The sequence below is a fragment of the Gasterosteus aculeatus genome, chromosome 17, assembly GCF_964276395.1.
Source record: "Gasterosteus aculeatus chromosome 17, fGasAcu3.hap1.1, whole genome shotgun sequence".
Classification (NCBI taxonomy): domain Eukaryota; kingdom Metazoa; phylum Chordata; class Actinopteri; order Perciformes; family Gasterosteidae; genus Gasterosteus; species Gasterosteus aculeatus.
Window position 1 is genome coordinate 12,221,431 of NC_135705.1, and position 20,003 is coordinate 12,241,433.

Consider the following 20,003-nt stretch of genomic DNA (forward strand, 5'->3'; position numbering starts at 1 on the left):
TAGCTGGCCTCCCAACACAAATATTTGGCAGCAGGATGAGCTGTCTCAGGACGCATCGGAACATGAAATTAAGCAGGAGAGGTGGGGGTGACAGAAAGAGCTAAAGCAGCCTTGCTGAGAGGAGAGGTCTACCGGGAGAAACAGGTGGTGCTAAGCAATAACCAACCAAACCATGTTGCAGATCGAGATCCAGATAAAAAATAAAAAAGAGAACAAAAAAAGTTGGCCCTGCTTGCATTTATACTCAATTTCCTGTAATGAAATTCAGAGATGAGAAATGCAAAAGGCGCGTGTGTGAGTAAATGTGTGTGCGTAGGTGTTATGGGGTCTGCCTTGTGCCGGGGCTCCTGCTGTGCCCCACCCACTGAGGCTCTAATTGGATGCTTATTACCAGGCCAGCCTCCATCTTAGGAATGATGGATTCATACCACGCAGAATTCCATTAATCATTCCTTACTCACAGTCCACTCTGAGGAGAGGGCAAATTCATTTCTTGTCCCGCCGAGCGGCCACCATAATGAATATTCATGAAAGGAAATTTGGGGTCAGGCCTAATAAGGGAGGTAATTTGTAATTTGCGCTGTTCCCGCTTGGGTCTTGTTCAGCAGGTTAACCTATGGAACAGGCAGGCACATGCGTAACACACACCGGCACAGAACACCCTGCAACCCACACTTAAACATACTGTATTTTCACTCCCAACCTTCCAAGTGCCAGTGAGAGTCATGAACATATTCTGTCTCGGTTTTGAGTAATAACAGAATATTATAGTAATATTATGAGGAATTATTGCTGAATGTCACCCCAAAAGAGTATGTCAATGTGTTCATCTTGTGGCTTTAACGATGGATGTATTCGTTCTTCAAAAACTTCAGGCACTTGAGCTGAAAATGCTGATCGGTCGTATTTTTATTTCTTCAGAAAATGTACCGTGTGACCATAGGACCATGGCCACACTAACCAAGTAGAAGAATTTCAATCCAGCAAAAACATTATTTAATGAGGACCACTATTAACAGTCGAGCCCTGGAATAAAAACAAAGAATGACAAATGGTGTTCATCTTTTGCAAAATGGCGGATCTTCTCTGCCTGACCAAATAAGCCCTTTAGACTGTTGAACAAAAATCCCTATCAAACAAAAAAGGTGTTTTAAGAGAACAATAACAAATGCCTTCGCTCTCCTTTCGTATCACAGTACTTCACCCCCAACAGCATTTACTGCTCCTGAAATTATGCCCACCTGGCATCACTTAAAGTCACTTAATTAATAATTTATCAATACATTTGAAGTGATTAAAATTCATGACCAGAAAGTGTTTTTAAAATAGTGCCCTAGAACCCTCAGGGTGTCCAATCAGTGCATAGCGTTTGTTAGATCAGGAAGGAATAATTAATTGTACCTGAATGTTTAGTGGGGTCAAGCAGTGGGGGTAGCCCTGAATGTGTGTATGTGTGTGTGTGTGTATGTACAGTATGTATGTGTGTGTGTGCGTGTGTATATTTCTGAGAAGGGAATGTGTTAATTACAAACACGCTGATGCTGATACCACAACACCTGTGTGGAGTCAAATATAGTATGCAGACAGCATACTAGCACACACGATTCTATGTGTATCTACATTTATACCAGAAATACACACACATCTCTGGTAGCATCCCATCATTTTCTCTGCTACCCTGTCATCACCTTCTTGTCGTCTCTGCCCTTCCTTTTTGTCTCCATCATCAACCTCTGTTGGAAAGATGAATAGCCATTAAGTAACCATGATTTAGATGTGAAGTTAAAGACCTGTCACTTACACACATGCATACATGCACACATGACCAACATGATTGACAACGCAGAGGCTCCACGCTGGGTCAGCATACGGGTTAGCATTGTGGAGATATGCATATTGGGAATCCGAGTTAGAACCATTTGTTGCCAAGTATGTTGCACATATAGGAACTTCTTGTCGGGATGGTGCAAAACATAAACAGAAATAGACACAAATAGAGGTGGATTATTCAGTGGATAGTAACAAACCGGATTTACTAGTATGATAACAAATGATACTAATCAAGTACTGATTCTATATTCAAGTATTGAAAAAATTCAAATTTAAGCTTTTACGGCACTGCATTGCAAATGCTGCTTAACCATGTTAAGGAAGCAGTTATATAATTATTCTATAATTTGTACAGATATTTGCATGCAACTAATCTTGATCTACAAAGTAATTATAACTATGAAATAAATCTAGTGGAATTATATTCACCTCTCGGTTATGATGTGGTGGAAGTTAAGTGAAGTCCAAGCATGTGAATATAATCTTTCAACTACACTACTTTAGTAAAAAGCACAAACGGTAGAAAACATTTTTTTTTAAATACCAATTCTTTAAATGCAGTTTTTTGTGGTGTTGCTATTTTCCATTTGTAGACACAGATGCAAAGTTGCTGACCAGGTTCAGGGGATTAATAACCTGTTTTTGACAACTTTAAAACTGCTGAACTGAACACTGAAGGGACCAGAGGAGGGCAGAGGGTTGAGAAAGAAGCGCCCCTGCAAGAAAGACAAATGCCATTTAAGGTCTAAATAAGGAACACGGTGTGTCTCGCCATAAAGGTGAGCAGACGGGTCTGTGTTTCTCCGTCCTCTCATGTATAATACATCTTTCTCTGTTTCACCCCAAGGTTCAGAAGCCCAGGGCCCCAGAGAGTCACACAGTCTTTTAAAGATATGTGCTCACTTAATCACTGAAGAAAAGGGCCCCTAGAGCTAGCCTAATATTATAATTAATTAATTCAAGCAAAGAGGGGTATTAAATTTCCTCCCTCTTAGGATATCAGCAGAATACATTGACCTTTGTTGAAATCACCCTTTAATTCGAATCAGGTTTTCAAGCCGCTTACAGACGAAACTTGTTTCTTTTTCCTCTTCCCTATTCTTTCGCTTCTCTTTGTCCCTGCGAGTTTGTGCAAAAGATGAAGAAATCTGTGAGGATTTGAGTTTGTTTCTATACTGTTCGTCCATTTTGTGTCTCATGATTCATGCTTTTTGTGCCTCACCCAAATCATGCACATGAGAGTGTGCCTGAGCATATGTAGGTGAGGTGTGTGCACAAAAGTGCTTGTGAGTGATTCCTAGTTTTATCTCCCTGCTGTAACACAGAAAAGAACAGAAACTTTTCTTATTACCAGAGAGAGTGGGGGAATAGCAGGCAGCTAAGTCTCTGTCTATCTCTTTCTCAGTGGTGTAGCTGACTCCCTAGTGTACTCAGGGTCTTCAGTAACTCTGACTGAAGTTCAGAGGGGTTAGGTAGTATACTCAAGAGGAAGAGGGGAGACAAGAGGGGGAGGGGGGTGTTAAGCGGGATTGTAACGGTGGCAGCTTTAAAACAGAACTTTAAATCTCCACCTACTAGACGGAGAGATAGATAGAGAGAGAGCGGGAGGACAATGGCGTCATGTGGCGTGCCGTTATCTTCAGGTCTCTGAAAGGCAGGAGAAGAGAGGATGAGAATAAAAAGAAGCTTGAAGAAGGGCATAAATATGATAACAGCTCTGGGCTGCATAATCTCTGCAGGATTTCTGCTGCTTTTCAGGCAGGTATGGATTTTTTTTTAAAGCCAAATCTTTGCGACCTTTTAAGTTCAGCGAAACAGCTTCTCAATCACAAAAACACCAAACAAAGTGAAAGAGGATTTGCAAGATGAATGGATGAGTGGATGGCTGGGTGGATGGATTGGCTGATAGAGAAACAAACACAGCAAAAGAACAAATAGATGTCAGGAGCTTAGGTTTGAATGAATCCTGTGTGTAACCATTAGTTAGTCAGTAATCTTCATGGTTATGAAGGACGACAATAGGTCCTTCATTTGAGGTGAAGCTCAAGATAAATTCCAATTCTAAAAAAAAGACCTGCAATGAAGAGATGATGCAGGAATCATCACTCTCAGAGGCACTCAATCAGCGGCCAGAGGCGAGGATGGAGTAGTTAACCTTCAAAATGTGACAAATTCTATGTCAGACGAGTTATTTATCTTAATACTGATGTGCTTAATTTAACTCCCCACCAACCAACCTACAAAACCAAGAGATGTTGAGGTATTTGTGCTCCATCTTTCATCATTCAAACAGCTGAACAACAGTTTTCCCATTATAATCCCCAACCGGCTGCCGGTGGAATTTAGAGAACATGCCACATCTTAATTTTACAGAGGTTGCACCAGATGCTCTTTCTGCCAGTGGATGACATTCAATGCAATTCATAACAACTTATTTGTTTTCAGCGTTAAGAAATGTCAGTCAGGCCTAGTTGGTTTTCTACTTCAACTGTGTTGTGGACCACTAACTCCCCCTACTGGCACTGGAGAAATTACTGTAGGAAACCAGGATACATGGCACCACATTTTGGTAAAAAAGCAACAACGAAATGACTCAGTTCATTTATAATTCATTATATTAATGTTAGTTAATTTTTCAAAATGTATTTCTTTTTTTACATTTGTTTCAATAGAACAAAAAGTTAAAGATATTGGATATTTAAGGTAAACTGTGCATGTGCACAAACTCCTCTCAGTAGCCATCTTACTTTGTGCAGGCGGCATCCAGTAAATCCCCATACAAGCCACTCCTCACTTCTCCATCAGCTGCAGAAGAAAGTCAGTTAATCATCTTCTATACCGCTCGTCCTTAGAGGGTCAGGAGTCAATCCCAACTACATTACATTACAGGTCATTTAGCTGACGCTTTTATCCAATGTTACATTACATTTTTAACCCATGGCATTTTACGTGTTTTTGCCTGGGGAGCAATTAGGGGTTAGGTGTCTTGCTCAGGGACACTTCGACATGGGGCAGCCGTTCCCAGCGCACCCTCTCTACCCTTGCACCACGTCACCCCTAGTCACAACTAGCATCGCACAAGAGACGGGGTCCACCCTGGACTGGACGCCAGTCAATTGTAGGGCTGACACAGAGATAGAGAATAATTCACTTCACCATTCACACACCTACGGGCGATATAGAGTCACCAATTAACCTCTCCTGCATGTCTTTGGATTGTCGGTGGAAGCCGGACCTTCTTGCTGTTATACTGTTACAGCCGTAATGCTGCTAACTAGCACACCACACACCGCTTGCAGAGGAAAATTAAAAAATAAAAGTTTGAATGAACAATGAAGAATCATACCACACCCCACCAACTGCACAATGACCACCCAGAAAAAGACTGATCCTTTCACGCCACAGTTAATGGCGGGGACATTATTCATCTCTCCAGCCTATTTGAGATACTTTTCTTTGAGGAATAGCGGCAAGAGGGGTTGAAGGGAGTCAGAGAGGAGTATTAAATATGTAGAGGAAGATGGACAAAGGTGCGGCAGAATAAAGAGGGGCAGGAGAGGTGGGAATGAAGAAGGACACTGGGGCTACAGAGTTGAGACCGAGTTAGTTAGTGAGAGACTGCGAGGGAGAGAGAATGGAAGGCTATCACGGATCTGATTCAAAGACTAAACAGCTGATGCTAGAGGCAAAAGCCAACACTAGAATAACACATTGAGGAAGAAGACAATGTGATCCGACTGCATCCCCTTAAGATAGATTATGGATGCAGGATCATGGAGCGGTCGCTTTGAATGCGTTTGTGAAATCTCAGTATCAACCTTTCAAAGAGTCAAAGCTACTTTTACAATGACTCTGCCTTTATTCAAACGTGTTTAAAAGTAGGGATAAAAACCACTATACTTTCTGGTGGAGTCCATCAACCCAAACTGTAGAACAACGGAAGCAACTAAATAACTGAGGAAATCGAATAGTTTTAGAGGTAAAGCCCAAAACTTCTGAAGGTCCAATCTGCGGTGCTGATGAATTATGGAGCTAAATGTAATCTTGTGTCATGGTGCTATCTTCATTACAGGCTTTTTGAAAGCGGGCCATCAGGTCCTACAGGAGTATGTATGCCTGCAAAAGCTATAAAAAGTGGCTCCAATCTTCATCCATGTTACAAAACCCAGTATTTTTGGTGTGACCTCCAATCTGCCTGTCGGGAGAATGTACAGTCTGTGGCCTGAGCAGAAGAGATCATAAAGCAGACTGTGATTGATGGTATCTTAATGGAGAAGGATGGATCAATAAGTAATATCAGCGTGTTTTAATTCAAGGCAACACACATAAACCTTTACCAACTTCACAATGTCACTCAGTGTTCCTAAAAGTTTCCTCCACTTCCCTTCGGACAAAAAGAGATAAATCCATCAAAAAGTCGTCTCAGTTTTATAGTCCTCCCTCCTTCCCTTGCCTCCTTACAGTGTCTCTTCCTTACAGTGTAAGGAGGCAAGGCTTACACCCTCCCCATCTCCATTTTGATGTCTGTCTATTAGCAGAGGGTGAGGCCTTTCCTGCTCTCACATCCAGGGGCTAAATTAGCTCAATCAGCCCCCTTTCACCTCTCTTCCGTGGGCTTCAAGCTGAGTGACACACTGCTCCCCTGGGAGGGAGGACTCATACACACACACACACACACACACTAAACCCATCGGCCAGAAGACGACTATGGAGGGAGGGATTGTTGTAGGGACAGGGAGAGGGAAGAATAATAAAAAGGATTGGTTGGAGGAGAGGAGAGAATTAAGTGTAATTTCTCCTTGCTCTGATAGAGGATGTATTCTCAACTCTGAATGGAGCTCCTTGTTTAACTTAAGAAGGAAACCTCAGTGATTATTTACTTCTCCCTATTCCTCACCCTTAGGGCACGATGCAGCTCAAGGTTCTGTACCAAACCCACTTCAAGAGGCCCGGCCTTCAGAAAAAGAAGTGATGAGTGTTCCTCGGCATGTGTCTCTTTATTCCACAACAAGCACACTTCGCTAAGGCCAAACTCTGAGTACCCGTGCCATGATTTTTCAAATTGCCCCTCCCTGTTTGATTTGTCTCAACCCTTCCCCTCTCTCCCGCTCACCAAACAGCCACCCAAGTATCTAAGGAAGTGCAAGGCAGGCACTTCTGCAGCATTAATAGCAGTGTGTTAGGGGGAGAGATGGCCGAAAAGGTGGCAATCGGAGTGAGCCATACGATCTACTCTTTGTAGCTCTATAGGGATTTATTAGACTGGGGAGTACATTAGCATCATAAAGACCCTGGAGAATGGGCGTGTGGATGGGCTGCAGGCACCACCACTACACTTAAACATGCTCTGCAGCATCACTCAATCTGCGTATGTGTGTGTGTATGGGGAAGAAGATTGCCCTAATTTAACTTAAAAAAGGCTGTTAAATGGTTTTATGGATCATCCTGATGCCTGTGGACTAATACTTCACAATATATAGGAATGAGCAGCGAAAGAGAAGAGGCCCAAAAAATAAGGCAGGTAAAATGAATTTAAGAAAATGATTTTATCTAATCTGCATCAATAAATGTAATTTGTCAAAACCTTTTATATTTATTTTTGTTTAAAGTATGTACTGGTATGTCCTGCTAGGCCCGAGATTTTATGAAATGGGAGGCCACCAGAGTAGGAAATAAAGAAAATCAAAATGCATTGCAGTTGTTTGCTGCACAAAAAAACATAGCTTGCATTTCTCACGTTTGCTCGCCAATTGTGTGAATACACAAAAAATAACCTGGCACATCTACATTATGGGTCTCTGGTGCGGTCTGGTGGACATATAATGTAATAGCATTCATTCAGCTGTTATGAATCTGTCTGCCTATAACAAATTACAAATCCAATGAGACAGTAAAATAATGAATAAATGCAAAGAACATTTTTACTTACTTTCCCTATCTTACATTTCACTAATGGACAAGATATGGACTTGACACTATTCTGCATTTACAGTACCAACATTTTAAATGTCTTGTTACAAAAACTCCCCAAATGAGATCTCAAAACACACACACGCCCAAAATGTTTCATAAATTGCATCAATAAGAAACACTAAGTCAGGGAATGGATTCTGGTGAAATTTATATTCTCAGTAAAATCAGAACCACTTCTACCTGTGTCGTTTGCTTTGCACAGCGTCCTCTAGTGGAAGAATAGAGGAGGCCTAAGCAGTTCTTTGGAGTGTTGGCTGGGTGAAAGTGCAACTAAAGTCAAACTGTGGCTGATAGGCAAAAGGCACAACTCTGGGAGAAAGACAGCGACCGATTCAGTCAGTTACACCAAGCCATGGCAACCATACCTCCACGGCTCAGAGTTTATTTGAAGTCGGTCATCTTCTAGTTTCCATGGAAACCAAAGTCAGGAAGGACGGGGGCATGGCAACCTGCTTAAGTCCGACCAGAACTATTGGTGAAGCTTAGATTCATCAAATGAGCAATTTGAATTTAATCAAATCAAATAATCAAGTTTCTGTCTGTCTCCCAAATTCAAAGTTAAAATAGAAGGAACAATAAAAACCCAATCATATAAAAATGGCATTGCAAATATACATAATCTCTTCATCTCTTTAAAGTCAGTTCTGTTCTGTAGGTCTACAAACAGTTCCCCAATCAATAAAACATTGTGGCCGGTGTGCCTTTTCAGTGTGCTTACAGAAAATGGCTCGGAGAGGAAAGGGTAGTTTTGGAATAAAATTGTAATAGATCTAAAACAACAAATACAAATAAAATACATTTAAGTTACTGAAATAAATGTGATTCCATAATTTTTCATTTACAAAGTCAAAATAACAGTTTCCAGTGCTTTGAGAGATAGAATAAACAAACTATAGTAAAGAAAACAAACAGTTATTTTAATCAACCAAAAACAAAATCACCATAAACATTTCTTTCTACCTTTAATCAGTACTGATTATAAGCTATATCAAATCAAAGCCAAGCCCCAGGTTTACCACAGCAGAGATAAAAATCTGTTCCACTTCAGCCCTCCCTCACCATCACTATGACCGCTGCAGCGAGTGGAAAAAACAGATTCCCTTTAAGTGGTAGTTGGAAAAGCGGACCAGAGTTTTACCTCTACAGCCGGCATCTTCCATCGACTCGTCGGGGGAGAAACTGAATAGCCGGAAACTTAACATGCTGATTTGAAAACTGCCTCAAGGCAGCACTGTATGTATTGAATGTATATGAACACTATGAGGCATGTTTGCGAACCTCGCGAGCCTCTGCACATTTAATGCATGCCTGCTTGTGAACAGAGTGAGACAGTGAATGCATGCAAATGCGTGCTGATGTTGTGCATGTGGAGATTACACAACATCTGCTGTCAGTTGAGACAAAATATCGCTTTCTCTTTACAGGATCGAACCCGGTCAATTCATTTCCTTCAACCGGGGCAAGCTGATTCCTACAAATGGTGAAATAAAAATGCAGCGTTTGTCTCCTGCCTCGACACTGCTATAGATGGTACAGAAGCAAACCTCGTAAGCATCAATAAGCATCATTAGAGTTGATATTAAATATGAAATACTAATGATGATCTATGAAAAAATTTAAAGGAACACTGATAGGGGCCATGAGCTGGACACAGTTCAGGTTAACATCTGCTACTGCTTAAAAATGATCCGCCCTGTGTATTCTGTTACAGTACCTGAGTATTTTGACACCTCGCAGTTTAGGACGACCCGCTGTATTCTGAAGGCCATCCAAATGTTTTCTCCACAGTAAAGCTCATGACTCTGTCAAGTGTTAAAGGTGTAGAAACCGGGGGACAGCAGTGTGTGTTTCGGAGAACACAACGACTAAAGCCAGAAGTGGGATTGCATGCGATAAATTAAAGGGGCTTTGCTAAAGCCTGGATTATCAAGCTCCTCTGGTGAGTTTTCCAATGTTTCCTAAAATGTGGGCGCTTGAAGAAGACACTTTGGCTTTAAAAAGGCTATCACGGATCTGATTCAAAGACTAAACAGCTGATGCGAGAGGCAAAAGCCAACACTAGAATAACACATCGAGGAAGAAAACAATGCGATCCGACTGCACTTGTGATCCTAACTTGCCCTCTATCAAGTGAAACAATGCACTTGGTTGTCCTTGTATCTAATAACTTCAATCTATTTAACTGCCGGTTTTGTCCCTTGTTCAATTGTGATTCAGAGCAACCTTTACGGAAACAAGGCCGAGTGTGCAATATCACTCCTGAGCTGGCAGTGTTGTTCCACCTCTTGTAAATTATTTGTTGGGCAAAGATTCAAGCTCCTCGGTATATTTCACATGCGCTTGTGTCTATGTGCAAACGTTTGCACCGTACTAATCATTTTTTAGTGTAGGCTATGATGGTTGTGTACCTTCTTTTGTTTGTGGGCGGGGTGTAACTGTACCATAAATGAGTGTCATTGGTGTGCGTTCAAATAGTGTGATGTGAAAAGTACGTGTCTTGATGTGTCGCAGCAAATGTCTGGTTGCCGTATCCTTTTTGTTGTATGTGGTGTATTGTGTGCCGACGTACCGTTACTTTTTAAAGTGGTTTTACCTTTTCACTGAAACCTTTTCTAAAACCTCTGCATGTGCTTGGCTCACTTTTGTCTGACCGAATGTGTGTGCTGGTATGCACGTGCCTACAATATATCTCCATCCTCTATGCTGAAGCTGGATCTGCGACTGGAGTCCACCGAGGCTTCAGGCGACATCGCCGAGAGCAGTGGGTCTCCTCCCATGGGCGACAAGGGCTCGTCCATCATCAGAAAGCCCAGCTCGCCTCTCCTGCCATGGACGTCCAGTCCACCGAGGTCGCCTAGCCCTGACATGCCGTCTGAGAAGTTAGGTATCCCATCACACAAGTCCAGCGACTGGGTAAAGTCAAATGGCTGGGAGCTGCCCACAGCTGGGAATTGGATCGGTGGCTGGGGCTGCTGCATGTGTTGGGGGAGCGGTGGCAGCTGCCTGTGCGGTTGCTGAACCTGGCCCTGGTGATGGAGTTGGCTCTGCTGGAGGAAGTGGTGCTGCTGGACCTGTGGATGAGCCAGGTTTTGGGGTAGGTGCTGTGGATGGTGGTGGGCTTGTGCCATGGAGTGAGAGAGGTTCTCCTCTGGGCTGGTCTCTTGTTTTATGTAAGAACCCATCGGGTCAGGCGGGTTCAGGGCTGAGGGAGAGGGGCTGGGGAGACCATGAATACGAGCCTGCATCTCCAACTCCTGTAGACAGAAAGCAACATTGTCAGTCCCCAAGTATTTGCTGTGATTGTGTTTCTCTGCATGTGTGTGGGTTACCTGGATGCGTAGCATCAGTTGTTTGTTGGCCATCTCCATCCTTTTGAAGTTATTTTCCACCTCTCTGGATCTATGTGCGTCCTTCTGCATGCGTTTGATGTACTCTACAGATGCCCGCAGTATAGTGCCTTTGTTCCAGCGCATATCACTATGCACACAGTAAAGTATACACAGGCCATTGCATAGATAAGTACCTAGCAGTAACACACTAAATCTCCACTGAAAGTACATTGTTTTAAAAGCAACTCACAGGTCATTGCTTTTGGGAATCATGGTGCCCAACTCCTTGATACGGTCATTGATGTTGAATCGCCTCCTCCTTTCAACTATTGAACAGGCAAGAAAAGACAAATGGGGGAGAAAAAATACATGAAGATAGTAGTGCTTAGCAATGAAAGGGGAAAAAACACATCCGTGAAAACAGTAAACATGACACAGGGCTGCACTGTGGTGTATATGATAAAAGTGCTGATAAGCTCACACTCTATATATAGGGTGAAGTACAAAAATGGACAAACGTTGAGGAGCCCCCCCCCCCCACACAAAAACACATGAACCCAGTCACAGGCAATTACCCTCAAGTGCCAGGACAGCACAAAATTACCAGGTTAACCATCCACCCACTAGTTGCACGATCAGCTAAATCAGGGTGAGGCTATAAAAAAGTGTTTTTGCATGAGACAGGTTATGGTGGGTGTGGGTATGTACCCTCGTTAACACCATATTTTGAAAACTGGACGTGTGTCCTTCTGCTCAGTTCACCAAGTACATAATGTTGTGCTCAATATATAAATGTGTTCAATGTCTGATCTGACCCAAACTTTGGGGGTTATAAGAGTAAAACATTTTGTTTTCCTATGATAGGAGCCTGCATGCTGAGGCAAAGACTTACTCAGATTGTGGTTGTCTTTCTTCTGTCTCTCCTTGGCCTGTGCACGGATTTCTGTGTCATTGCAATAACAAAGAGTGATTAACTAATAGCTAACACTGATATTTCTCAACAGAAACAGTCTATTAATTGTGTCACACATTACAACATATATTACAGGACAAGGTTCTGTGTGGGAATCAAATCTTTTGTATCAACAAAAGATTTGATTACTAAGATCACTTAGTAGTTCAGTCAAAGTGTACAACTTTATCTTTCGTACCTGACATTTCTCGTTTGACAGTCAGGTTGGCTGGACAGGAGTTGCTGGTCATAGCGATGGCTGGACCCTTCATCCCCGGACCTGTATACACATCCAGGTGACTGGTAGAAAGGGGGAGCTGGGGAGGATGCACACACACACACACACACACACACACACACACACACACACACACACACACACACACACACACACACACACACACACACACACACAAAATAGTATAATAATAATACAAATTAGTACAATCACTTCAACTGTACTGAATGAAAAACCCATTGTTGTACACCTTTATGCAATGCTTTGTTGTCCATACAAAGAATGAACACTAAGGAAACTAAAGGAATTAAAACACAAAGTAATGTGGAATCAAACTAAGGTTACTATTGGAATAAATATGTTTACAGCTCCATATACCTTGGTAAGTATCTTTATAAAGGCTGTGTTCGTGTTTAGTGTGCTGTAAAGAATAGATAGTAGACAATAATGCAATAATATCACACCTAAGAGGAGCCTGCCAAACACGCAGCAATGATTGACTATGGCTTTATTCTCTCCCCTGCCTGCTGCAGCTTCTGGACTCACACGGGTGGAGTGGGTTGCTAACTCTTGCACTTTGGACGAAAGCTGTGATTTAGTTATAAATAGACTCCTAAAAAGACGTGATTTCCGTTTAATTATATCATATAATATGAGTGTGATGGACTTTTGATGCCTCGTTACAAATTGTATTATACGTCGTGAAGTTTGGGAAAATGTGACACGGCTAATGAGGACTGCAAGATAAAGATGTTGAAGGAAGAGATACCTTATCTGTTTGCTACTGTGAAATGTGAACTTAAACACATTTAGACTCATAAACACACACACACACACCCCTCTAGAGGTTTACTTCTGTATGTCAATGATACCTCTTTGTTAAAAATCTCACAAAAGACCGCATAAATGCAGTATAATCTAGTGAGAATAAGATTATATTGTTGTGTTTTACATTTTTGCCAACTGGACCTACGAATTTGCACGTTAAGCTGTTTATATATGGAAAATCCCATCTCAATGGGTTGCATTGATCTTCATTGGTGTTTCTTACAGGACGTTATAGACTGTGATGGGTGGACCTCAGACCCTGTAGGGGGACCAGGGAATGCAAACAATGCACATGCCTCAATCTACTGCACTTTGAGGGAACATTTAAGAGGGTGGACCTATGAAGAACTTTGTCCACTTGTTAACAATGATGTGCTCTAGTAAACAATTTAACCATATATGTATTAGTTGTATAGATTCAAAAGGTGACGACATAACAAAAAACACACTCTCAACGCATAGAAAACAAGCTTGAGCTCCCTGTTTCAAGGTGGGTCGAAAGAACCCAATTGTTGAATATTTCAACATTTTTCGTTAATTACCTAGACTGTGACATTCATCGACATACTACAGCTGCGAAAAACCTGATATTAACTGTGTTTCAGTGTTATTTTTTGAAAACAAAGCTGTGAACATTTATGACAAAAACCCAAATAAAATCTGATCACAATGACACACCCTAGTATGGTTACTCAGTGTCTTCTGCTGATGATATAAAATAACGGTTACAGATGAACTTGTATTCTCAGCCTCCTCTGTGTTCTGCCCTGACCTCCCATGTCCAGACAGCGTATGTGTGTCACAATGCAACACTCCCAATGAGAACCCTCCTTACTCAATGGAACAAGCAAGTCTGATCGGGACACGGTATTGCTGAGTGTAACCATCCATGCAAACTCACACACACTTAAGAGTCAAAATGTTCACTTGTGCCTGGTATTCAGTGGCATTCCCAGCTTTTACTTAACTTTGAGATTCCAAGAATTCCATGGAGTTTGCTGCTTTAATCCTCATCAGGATTAGCAGGTAATCACTGCTCACTGGTCTGTCGGTTTGGAACAGGCTCTGAGTTTGGTTCCAGTGTGTTTTACACAAAACAATGTACACATCATCTTTTGTATGTTCTGATGACTATTAACATATTGATCTGCACATTGAGTTTCTCTTCGAGCTTCTTTATTGTTTGAGTTTACACACACAGGCCCGTGCGCACTCACACATTCTCATCAGGGTTGATCATTTGCCTAATCTAATCAATCAGTGTAATGTTACAAGTACACATTGAGTAAAGCCATCAACGGCCGAGGACATATTATCAGATAAAATAACAAGAGGATTTTTGGGTGACTTCCTTCCTTTTTCTTTCTTTTTCTCTCTCACACGCACAGCAAGTGAAGCAGTGAGTCAGATAGACAACCACACACAATGAGCTGAGCATGCAATAATTGAAACTGCTAATATTTATACTTTAGTTGCATGGTAAACCCCAACGAGATGATCAATATCAACTCAAATAAGCAATCAATTCTGGTTTTGAGTCTTGCAGAACCATCCATCACATATACAAACACAAAAATAAAACCTAAAACCTCCCCTATCCCGCCTCCCCTGCTGTAGCTCATTTTATAATCAGGCACCCGAGGCCGGGAGTTAGCGCTGTTGCTGCATCCTGTGATTCACTCAGAATGAAAGCTGAACTTCCACAGTAACAAAAGTCATGCAAAAGGCTCTTCAATGTCTTACCAGCTGAATCTGTTCTCCTTCAAAAACTTCCACAATGGCATACGTCTTATTCATCTCCTTCATTCTCTGCTACTTCCCTCACTAGGCCAGCGGTGTTTCTTCTTCTCTCTCAGGCACCAGCGCACACACAGCTGTCTCTGGCAGTGCCACCCCTGTCCTGAGACACTGACCTCGGCAACAGTGATCCTGTCTATCTTCTTCCTCCGTCCCCCTCCGAAAAAGAGTGAACTCCCCCTAACTGGACTTTCAGCTTGTTTTCCTCTTGCACAAATTGCCCCCATCCCCCTTTCCCTCCTCCTTTCTTCTCCTCCCCCTCACTTCTCCACCTCTCTATCTTCCTCCGAACATCTTGTAAACAAGTTGAACTCTAACTGCTAGCAGTTTAATTGTTAATTTTCTGAGTTTGTTCCCTCAGACACAGAGCACACCACAGTCCTCGAGTGACATGTCTTCCCTACAGTTTTAACTAGGTCCGTCGTGGATTAAGGATGGAATGTTTAGTGCTTAAGTCAATTACACAGTTTCATGTGTGTATGTGAGCTTGAGTATATGGGTGCATTGGGACATATATAACTATGCAGAAAAAGAGTGTCAACAAAACTGGTTTATGGTTTGATTTCAATGGCTACAAAAATATTGTAACGCTCATTCTGTTTTAGGAGGAATACAGCAACAACACCGTAGCCACACCTAATCACAGCAACCCAGAACATTAGCATCAAATTAAAGGAAAGACATTTAAAGACTGAACAGAATCTTATAATGTGGTTGCAGAAACGACTAAAAACGTCTGATAATTGATGACTCGACATGACCTGAACCAAAACCTATAGCGTGTATAGCGGACAAAGCCACTAAATATTCTTTGAATGATGTACAATATTATTGAATTGTAGAGGTGACACATTAAACGTATATCGATATATTGCAAGTTTATTAGAGTTAACCATTTTCAACATGAATTATGATTTAAAATAAGGTAATTTCAATTTTAATAAAGATATCACTCAAAAAATGAATGATTTCTTGCTAGTGGAAAACTAGTTTATAAAGAATGTAGTTCCCTCATTTGTATTTCTTAACAAGTGTCCTTTTAGCAGATTTTCTCTGTACAGCCCAAATTCGCAAATAGGTTTTAACAGATTTTAACGGTTTTTACAATCTCTGCATATCACATCCTCTGTAGTTAGACCGCCCCAAGCCCCCCCTCCCACCCACACTTCAAACGTCCTGAAACAGGTAGGTAAGTGTTTGGTGAACATCTAAAATATGCAACTGAAAAGGGAGTCCAAAGTACATCATATGTATAGAAGACCATTAAGTCAAAATAAGTCTTGAAATCACACTTTGCAGGGGGTTGGTTGTACTCACTGTGTTTGGCATCTGGACAGGGTCGATGTATGCCTGAATATCGTCGTAATTGGACTGCATGCTGATGATGTCATCAATGACCTCATCCATCTGGAAGAAAAATCCTGGGTTTGTACGAATATGACAAGCTTCAAGACCTATCGTTGATCATTTTGAGACAAAAATGCAACTAATGTGTATTTACATGCAAATACCCTACAACACTGAAGAACACTGTCACTACCCAAGTGTTACCAAACTACCAAAAACCTGCTGTCATGCTGCATGAAGGCCTCCGGGTGCATGTCTCACTCAAGAGAAGACCTTTAAGACAGCTATCATTTCACGGATGCAAACGGTCAGACTAGAGAAGAGAATGGGTCAAAGTCTGACAGGTTCAAAGGGCCTTACATTCTGCTGTTCCACTGTCACTTGTTAAGCTGTAATTAACATTGCAAGGCCACAATGGAGCCTTTAAATTGCAATGATAGACAGTCTCACCTTAATCCACACGCCACCTGTACGCACAACACATTAACAGCAACGTATTCACAAATTTCGCTGCACCCAACCAAAGAGCTATTAAATCATTATGACTTCTATAAAATACGGATATCATGTCACTTAGATGGCTGTATTCGATTCTCATAAATGTATATCAGTGTAATTAAGTCATATTTTTGCGATATTTGTTCAATCTGGTTCGTATAAACCATACTTTATAATCTGACCAGGAGTTTATGTGTACGCCACTGTCAGCCCAAACTCTACCTCTGTCTCGTGGCTGGAGCTGATGTTGAGCATGGCCATGGGACTGTTGGGGGCGCTGTTTCCAGACATGAGCTGCTCAGTGCGCATGTGTGGTGAGCAAAGGGGTGGGGGGGCAGACGATGAACCCCCTGTAGGTCCCATATTGGTGGGGGGAGAGGGCGGCACGAGACCTGCTACTGCATGGATCGTCTACACGGAGAGAGAGAGTGAGACTGATGATGGTGCTAATGAGTGAGTCAAATGAAGGGGATCCATTGAGAGACAAAAAATGTACAGAGCACAGTGTAAAGGCATTCAGAAAGGTACCTGTTTGGTGGCAAAGGTGGTGGACAGGTATTCTTTCACCTGTTGCCTCCGAGACTGACGGATGTGGTAGTCTGTGGGATTCTCGAGGTGGGTCTGTACCTGTGTTATGGATGGATAGTGACAGAAGGGAACAATTTCCTATTAAGTTTATTAGGCACATTGATCCCATTCTTAATTGGTACTGTTTATGTTTGCCTTTTATGACGCTTTGGTAGAAACAATATATACAACATTTATAAATTAAGTAATTTAAGGTGGTTTAGAGACACCATATGTGATCCAAATAGAAATACAAGGAGGAATACTGAACAATAATATATGATATAAATAAGTGGGAAATGAAAGACTTACTATAAAGTATAAAGTACTATATTTTCCCAGAAAAAAATATTGAAAAGGTCTTGGACAAAAGGTTTAAACCGTAGCTTAATGTGAACACATTTTAACTTGTATCTTGAGGTAAAGATATGTTGTGAATATGAGCTAAAAGATTGTTTTTACATAACCATGTTGGTTAAATAAATACCAATAAACAGTGCTTGAAGTGGGCCGGTACTCACCGGTGCGCAGTACCGGCACCTCTACATTTTACTCTAAAGCGTACCGGCACCTCTTCTTGCGTACCGCTACATCTCGCATGTAGGGTGACGACCGGATTTTCAATGCCCTGTTCGGCGTCCGGCGCAGCATCAAGCCGACCGTAACGTACTGCCAACTTTTTTTTTCCACTTCAAGCACTGTCAATAAATATCACTAACAAATAAAGTACATCCGTAGATTTGAGCAGGTTTTCTATTTTGTAAAAGCGCAAACACCACAATAAAACAACAAAGCAGTGGTAACACTGGATAATCAGACACATATTAACACATAAATGGTTAGAGTGTCTTATCAACGCAGCATGGTTTATAGTCAATATGTAAACATGTACGACCCCGAGCGTATGCTTCAAATGGCCACCTTATCATCTCTGTTCCATAACACTGAAACAGCACTAGGACGTTGCAGCATTAAGTCAGTAGTAAAGCCTACAGGAGTAAAGCCACTAAAGCCTCTGGTGTGGCTACATGGAGCAATGGGCTGGCCTCATTCCTTCACATCAAAGAGTAGAGCTCAGTAGAGAACAGGCCCGCTCCCCGTTACAACAGAGAAAGACTCAACCCCTCAGCCATCCAACCACCCTCTGTTTTTCAACCAACAGCAAGATTATATCAAATGAACCAGAAACTCTTTAGTTAAAACATGTTTTTAAACCTTTATGCTAATTTGTGTGATCGTTTTCATTACAGCAGGTATTAACACACTGGTAAATGGCTCAGGAGACGCAGATGCATTTTAAGTCAGCGTAACAACTATTCAGTCGTAACTATTTGACCCATTCGGCCCAGCACTGTCAGCATGCATTGAGTCCAGAGAAACAGAGGGGCTCTGGCAGGCTCGGACACTGATGGACAGACGGATCGCCTTCTCAACAAAAGGAAAGGAAATACACAGACAAAGATTTCATAAACACTAGTCATGTCATGTCATGCCATTTAGTTGAATAGCATAATGGAGTATTGCGCAAACCCATAGAAACACACAAACACAGACCAAAGATAAGCACTCAACAAGCATCTTTGGAATCAGGCAAAATGTCCCTTTAGCTTCATCAGTCCCTGTCTGATTTAAACTATGTACATCGCTACGGTCTGTTTTTTCGCGAAACATGTCAAACATCTCTTATCTGGCCGTCCTCCTCCCCCCTTCTGTCTGCCTACCTGTTTGCTGATCCACCGCATTTTTCTTGCTCTGCTTTTTTTCAAATCTGTCCCTGATTTTCCCCTGTGTGGCAGTGCTGCCTCGTGAGTGGCCACAATGCCCCGTAAAGTCCTGACCACCTCTGCTGCGCCCTGCTGCTCAGCAGCATGTGAGTGGATTAATGGAAGTGCCATAGCCCCCCTGTCTTTTTGAAACCCCTCCTTAACCAACATCTTTTCTCTCTTCCGCCAATCCACTTGATGAAATCGGTTTAGCTTTTTGTACATAATGAACCAAAATTAGATTTTACTCGTTAATGTATTACTACTGCACGGTGGTCCAGACTGAAGTTGAAGGATGGTTTTCAATTAGCAATGGTTTAAATCACAAATATCCACTGTGTTTGTTTTCCAGTTAAGAAACTTCACCATACATAATTTTCGATAAGTCATTCCCAGACATTCACACAATAGCATGAAACGCTAATTGAATTACGTAATGAGTATATGAGCATTTAGAAAAAGATCTGAACTTGTATTGGCCTATTGAGTAAACAACGTGACAATAAATCAAAGCAAGTCAAATGAAGACATGAGCTGATAATAACAATAATAGTTTGTTGCAGCTCTACTGACCTTAAGAACCTCCACAGGGACCTGCATGCTTTGGTGATGCTGTGGGGTGCTAATGGCTGGCGTGGGTGCAGGTGGAACAGCCATGCATTGCTGCATGTATTGCAGGGCTGCATTCTGCTGCTCTATCTGCTGCCTCTCGCGCTGCTCCTCTTGCTGCAGCTGGTCTCGCATCAGCTGGACACACAACATACATGTCACAGGAATGCTCATTAAGACTTATATTAAGACATATAAGCTGGCTTTAGTGTGTGATGTTACTTTTGGCCTTTCTCTGCCTCCCTGCTCATTCAAGAGTGGACATAAAGAGC

At 41.9% G+C, this 20,003-nt stretch overlaps 1 protein-coding gene across 7 annotated transcripts in view; it reads right to left on the reverse strand.

Moving 5' to 3' along the window:
- Nucleotides 1–7,357: 7,357 nt before the first annotated feature.
- tfeb (transcription factor EB) overlaps nt 7,358–20,003 on the reverse strand; it is a 32,325-nt gene continuing 19,679 nt past the window's right edge. For 4 of the 7 annotated variants that reach the window (XM_078091716.1, XM_078091713.1, XM_078091714.1 and 1 more), the window contains 9 exons: nt 19,696–19,869; nt 17,321–17,419; nt 17,015–17,203; nt 16,265–16,354; nt 12,284–12,401; nt 12,025–12,075; nt 11,385–11,458; nt 11,133–11,291; nt 7,358–11,057 (listed from right to left, as the gene is read on the reverse strand). In XM_078091716.1, the coding sequence (XP_077947842.1) occupies nt 10,482–11,057; nt 11,133–11,291; nt 11,385–11,458; nt 12,025–12,075; nt 12,284–12,401; nt 16,265–16,354; nt 17,015–17,203; nt 17,321–17,419; nt 19,696–19,869 (1,530 nt within the window). In that variant the 3' untranslated portion in view covers nt 7,358–10,481. Of the gene's footprint in view, nt 11,058–11,132; nt 11,292–11,382; nt 11,459–12,024; nt 12,076–12,283; nt 12,402–16,264; nt 16,355–17,014; nt 17,204–17,320; nt 17,420–19,695; nt 19,870–20,003 lie in introns of all 7 variants that reach the window. The other 3 variants (XM_078091718.1, XM_078091717.1, XM_040203337.2) reach the window with 1 other exon arrangement.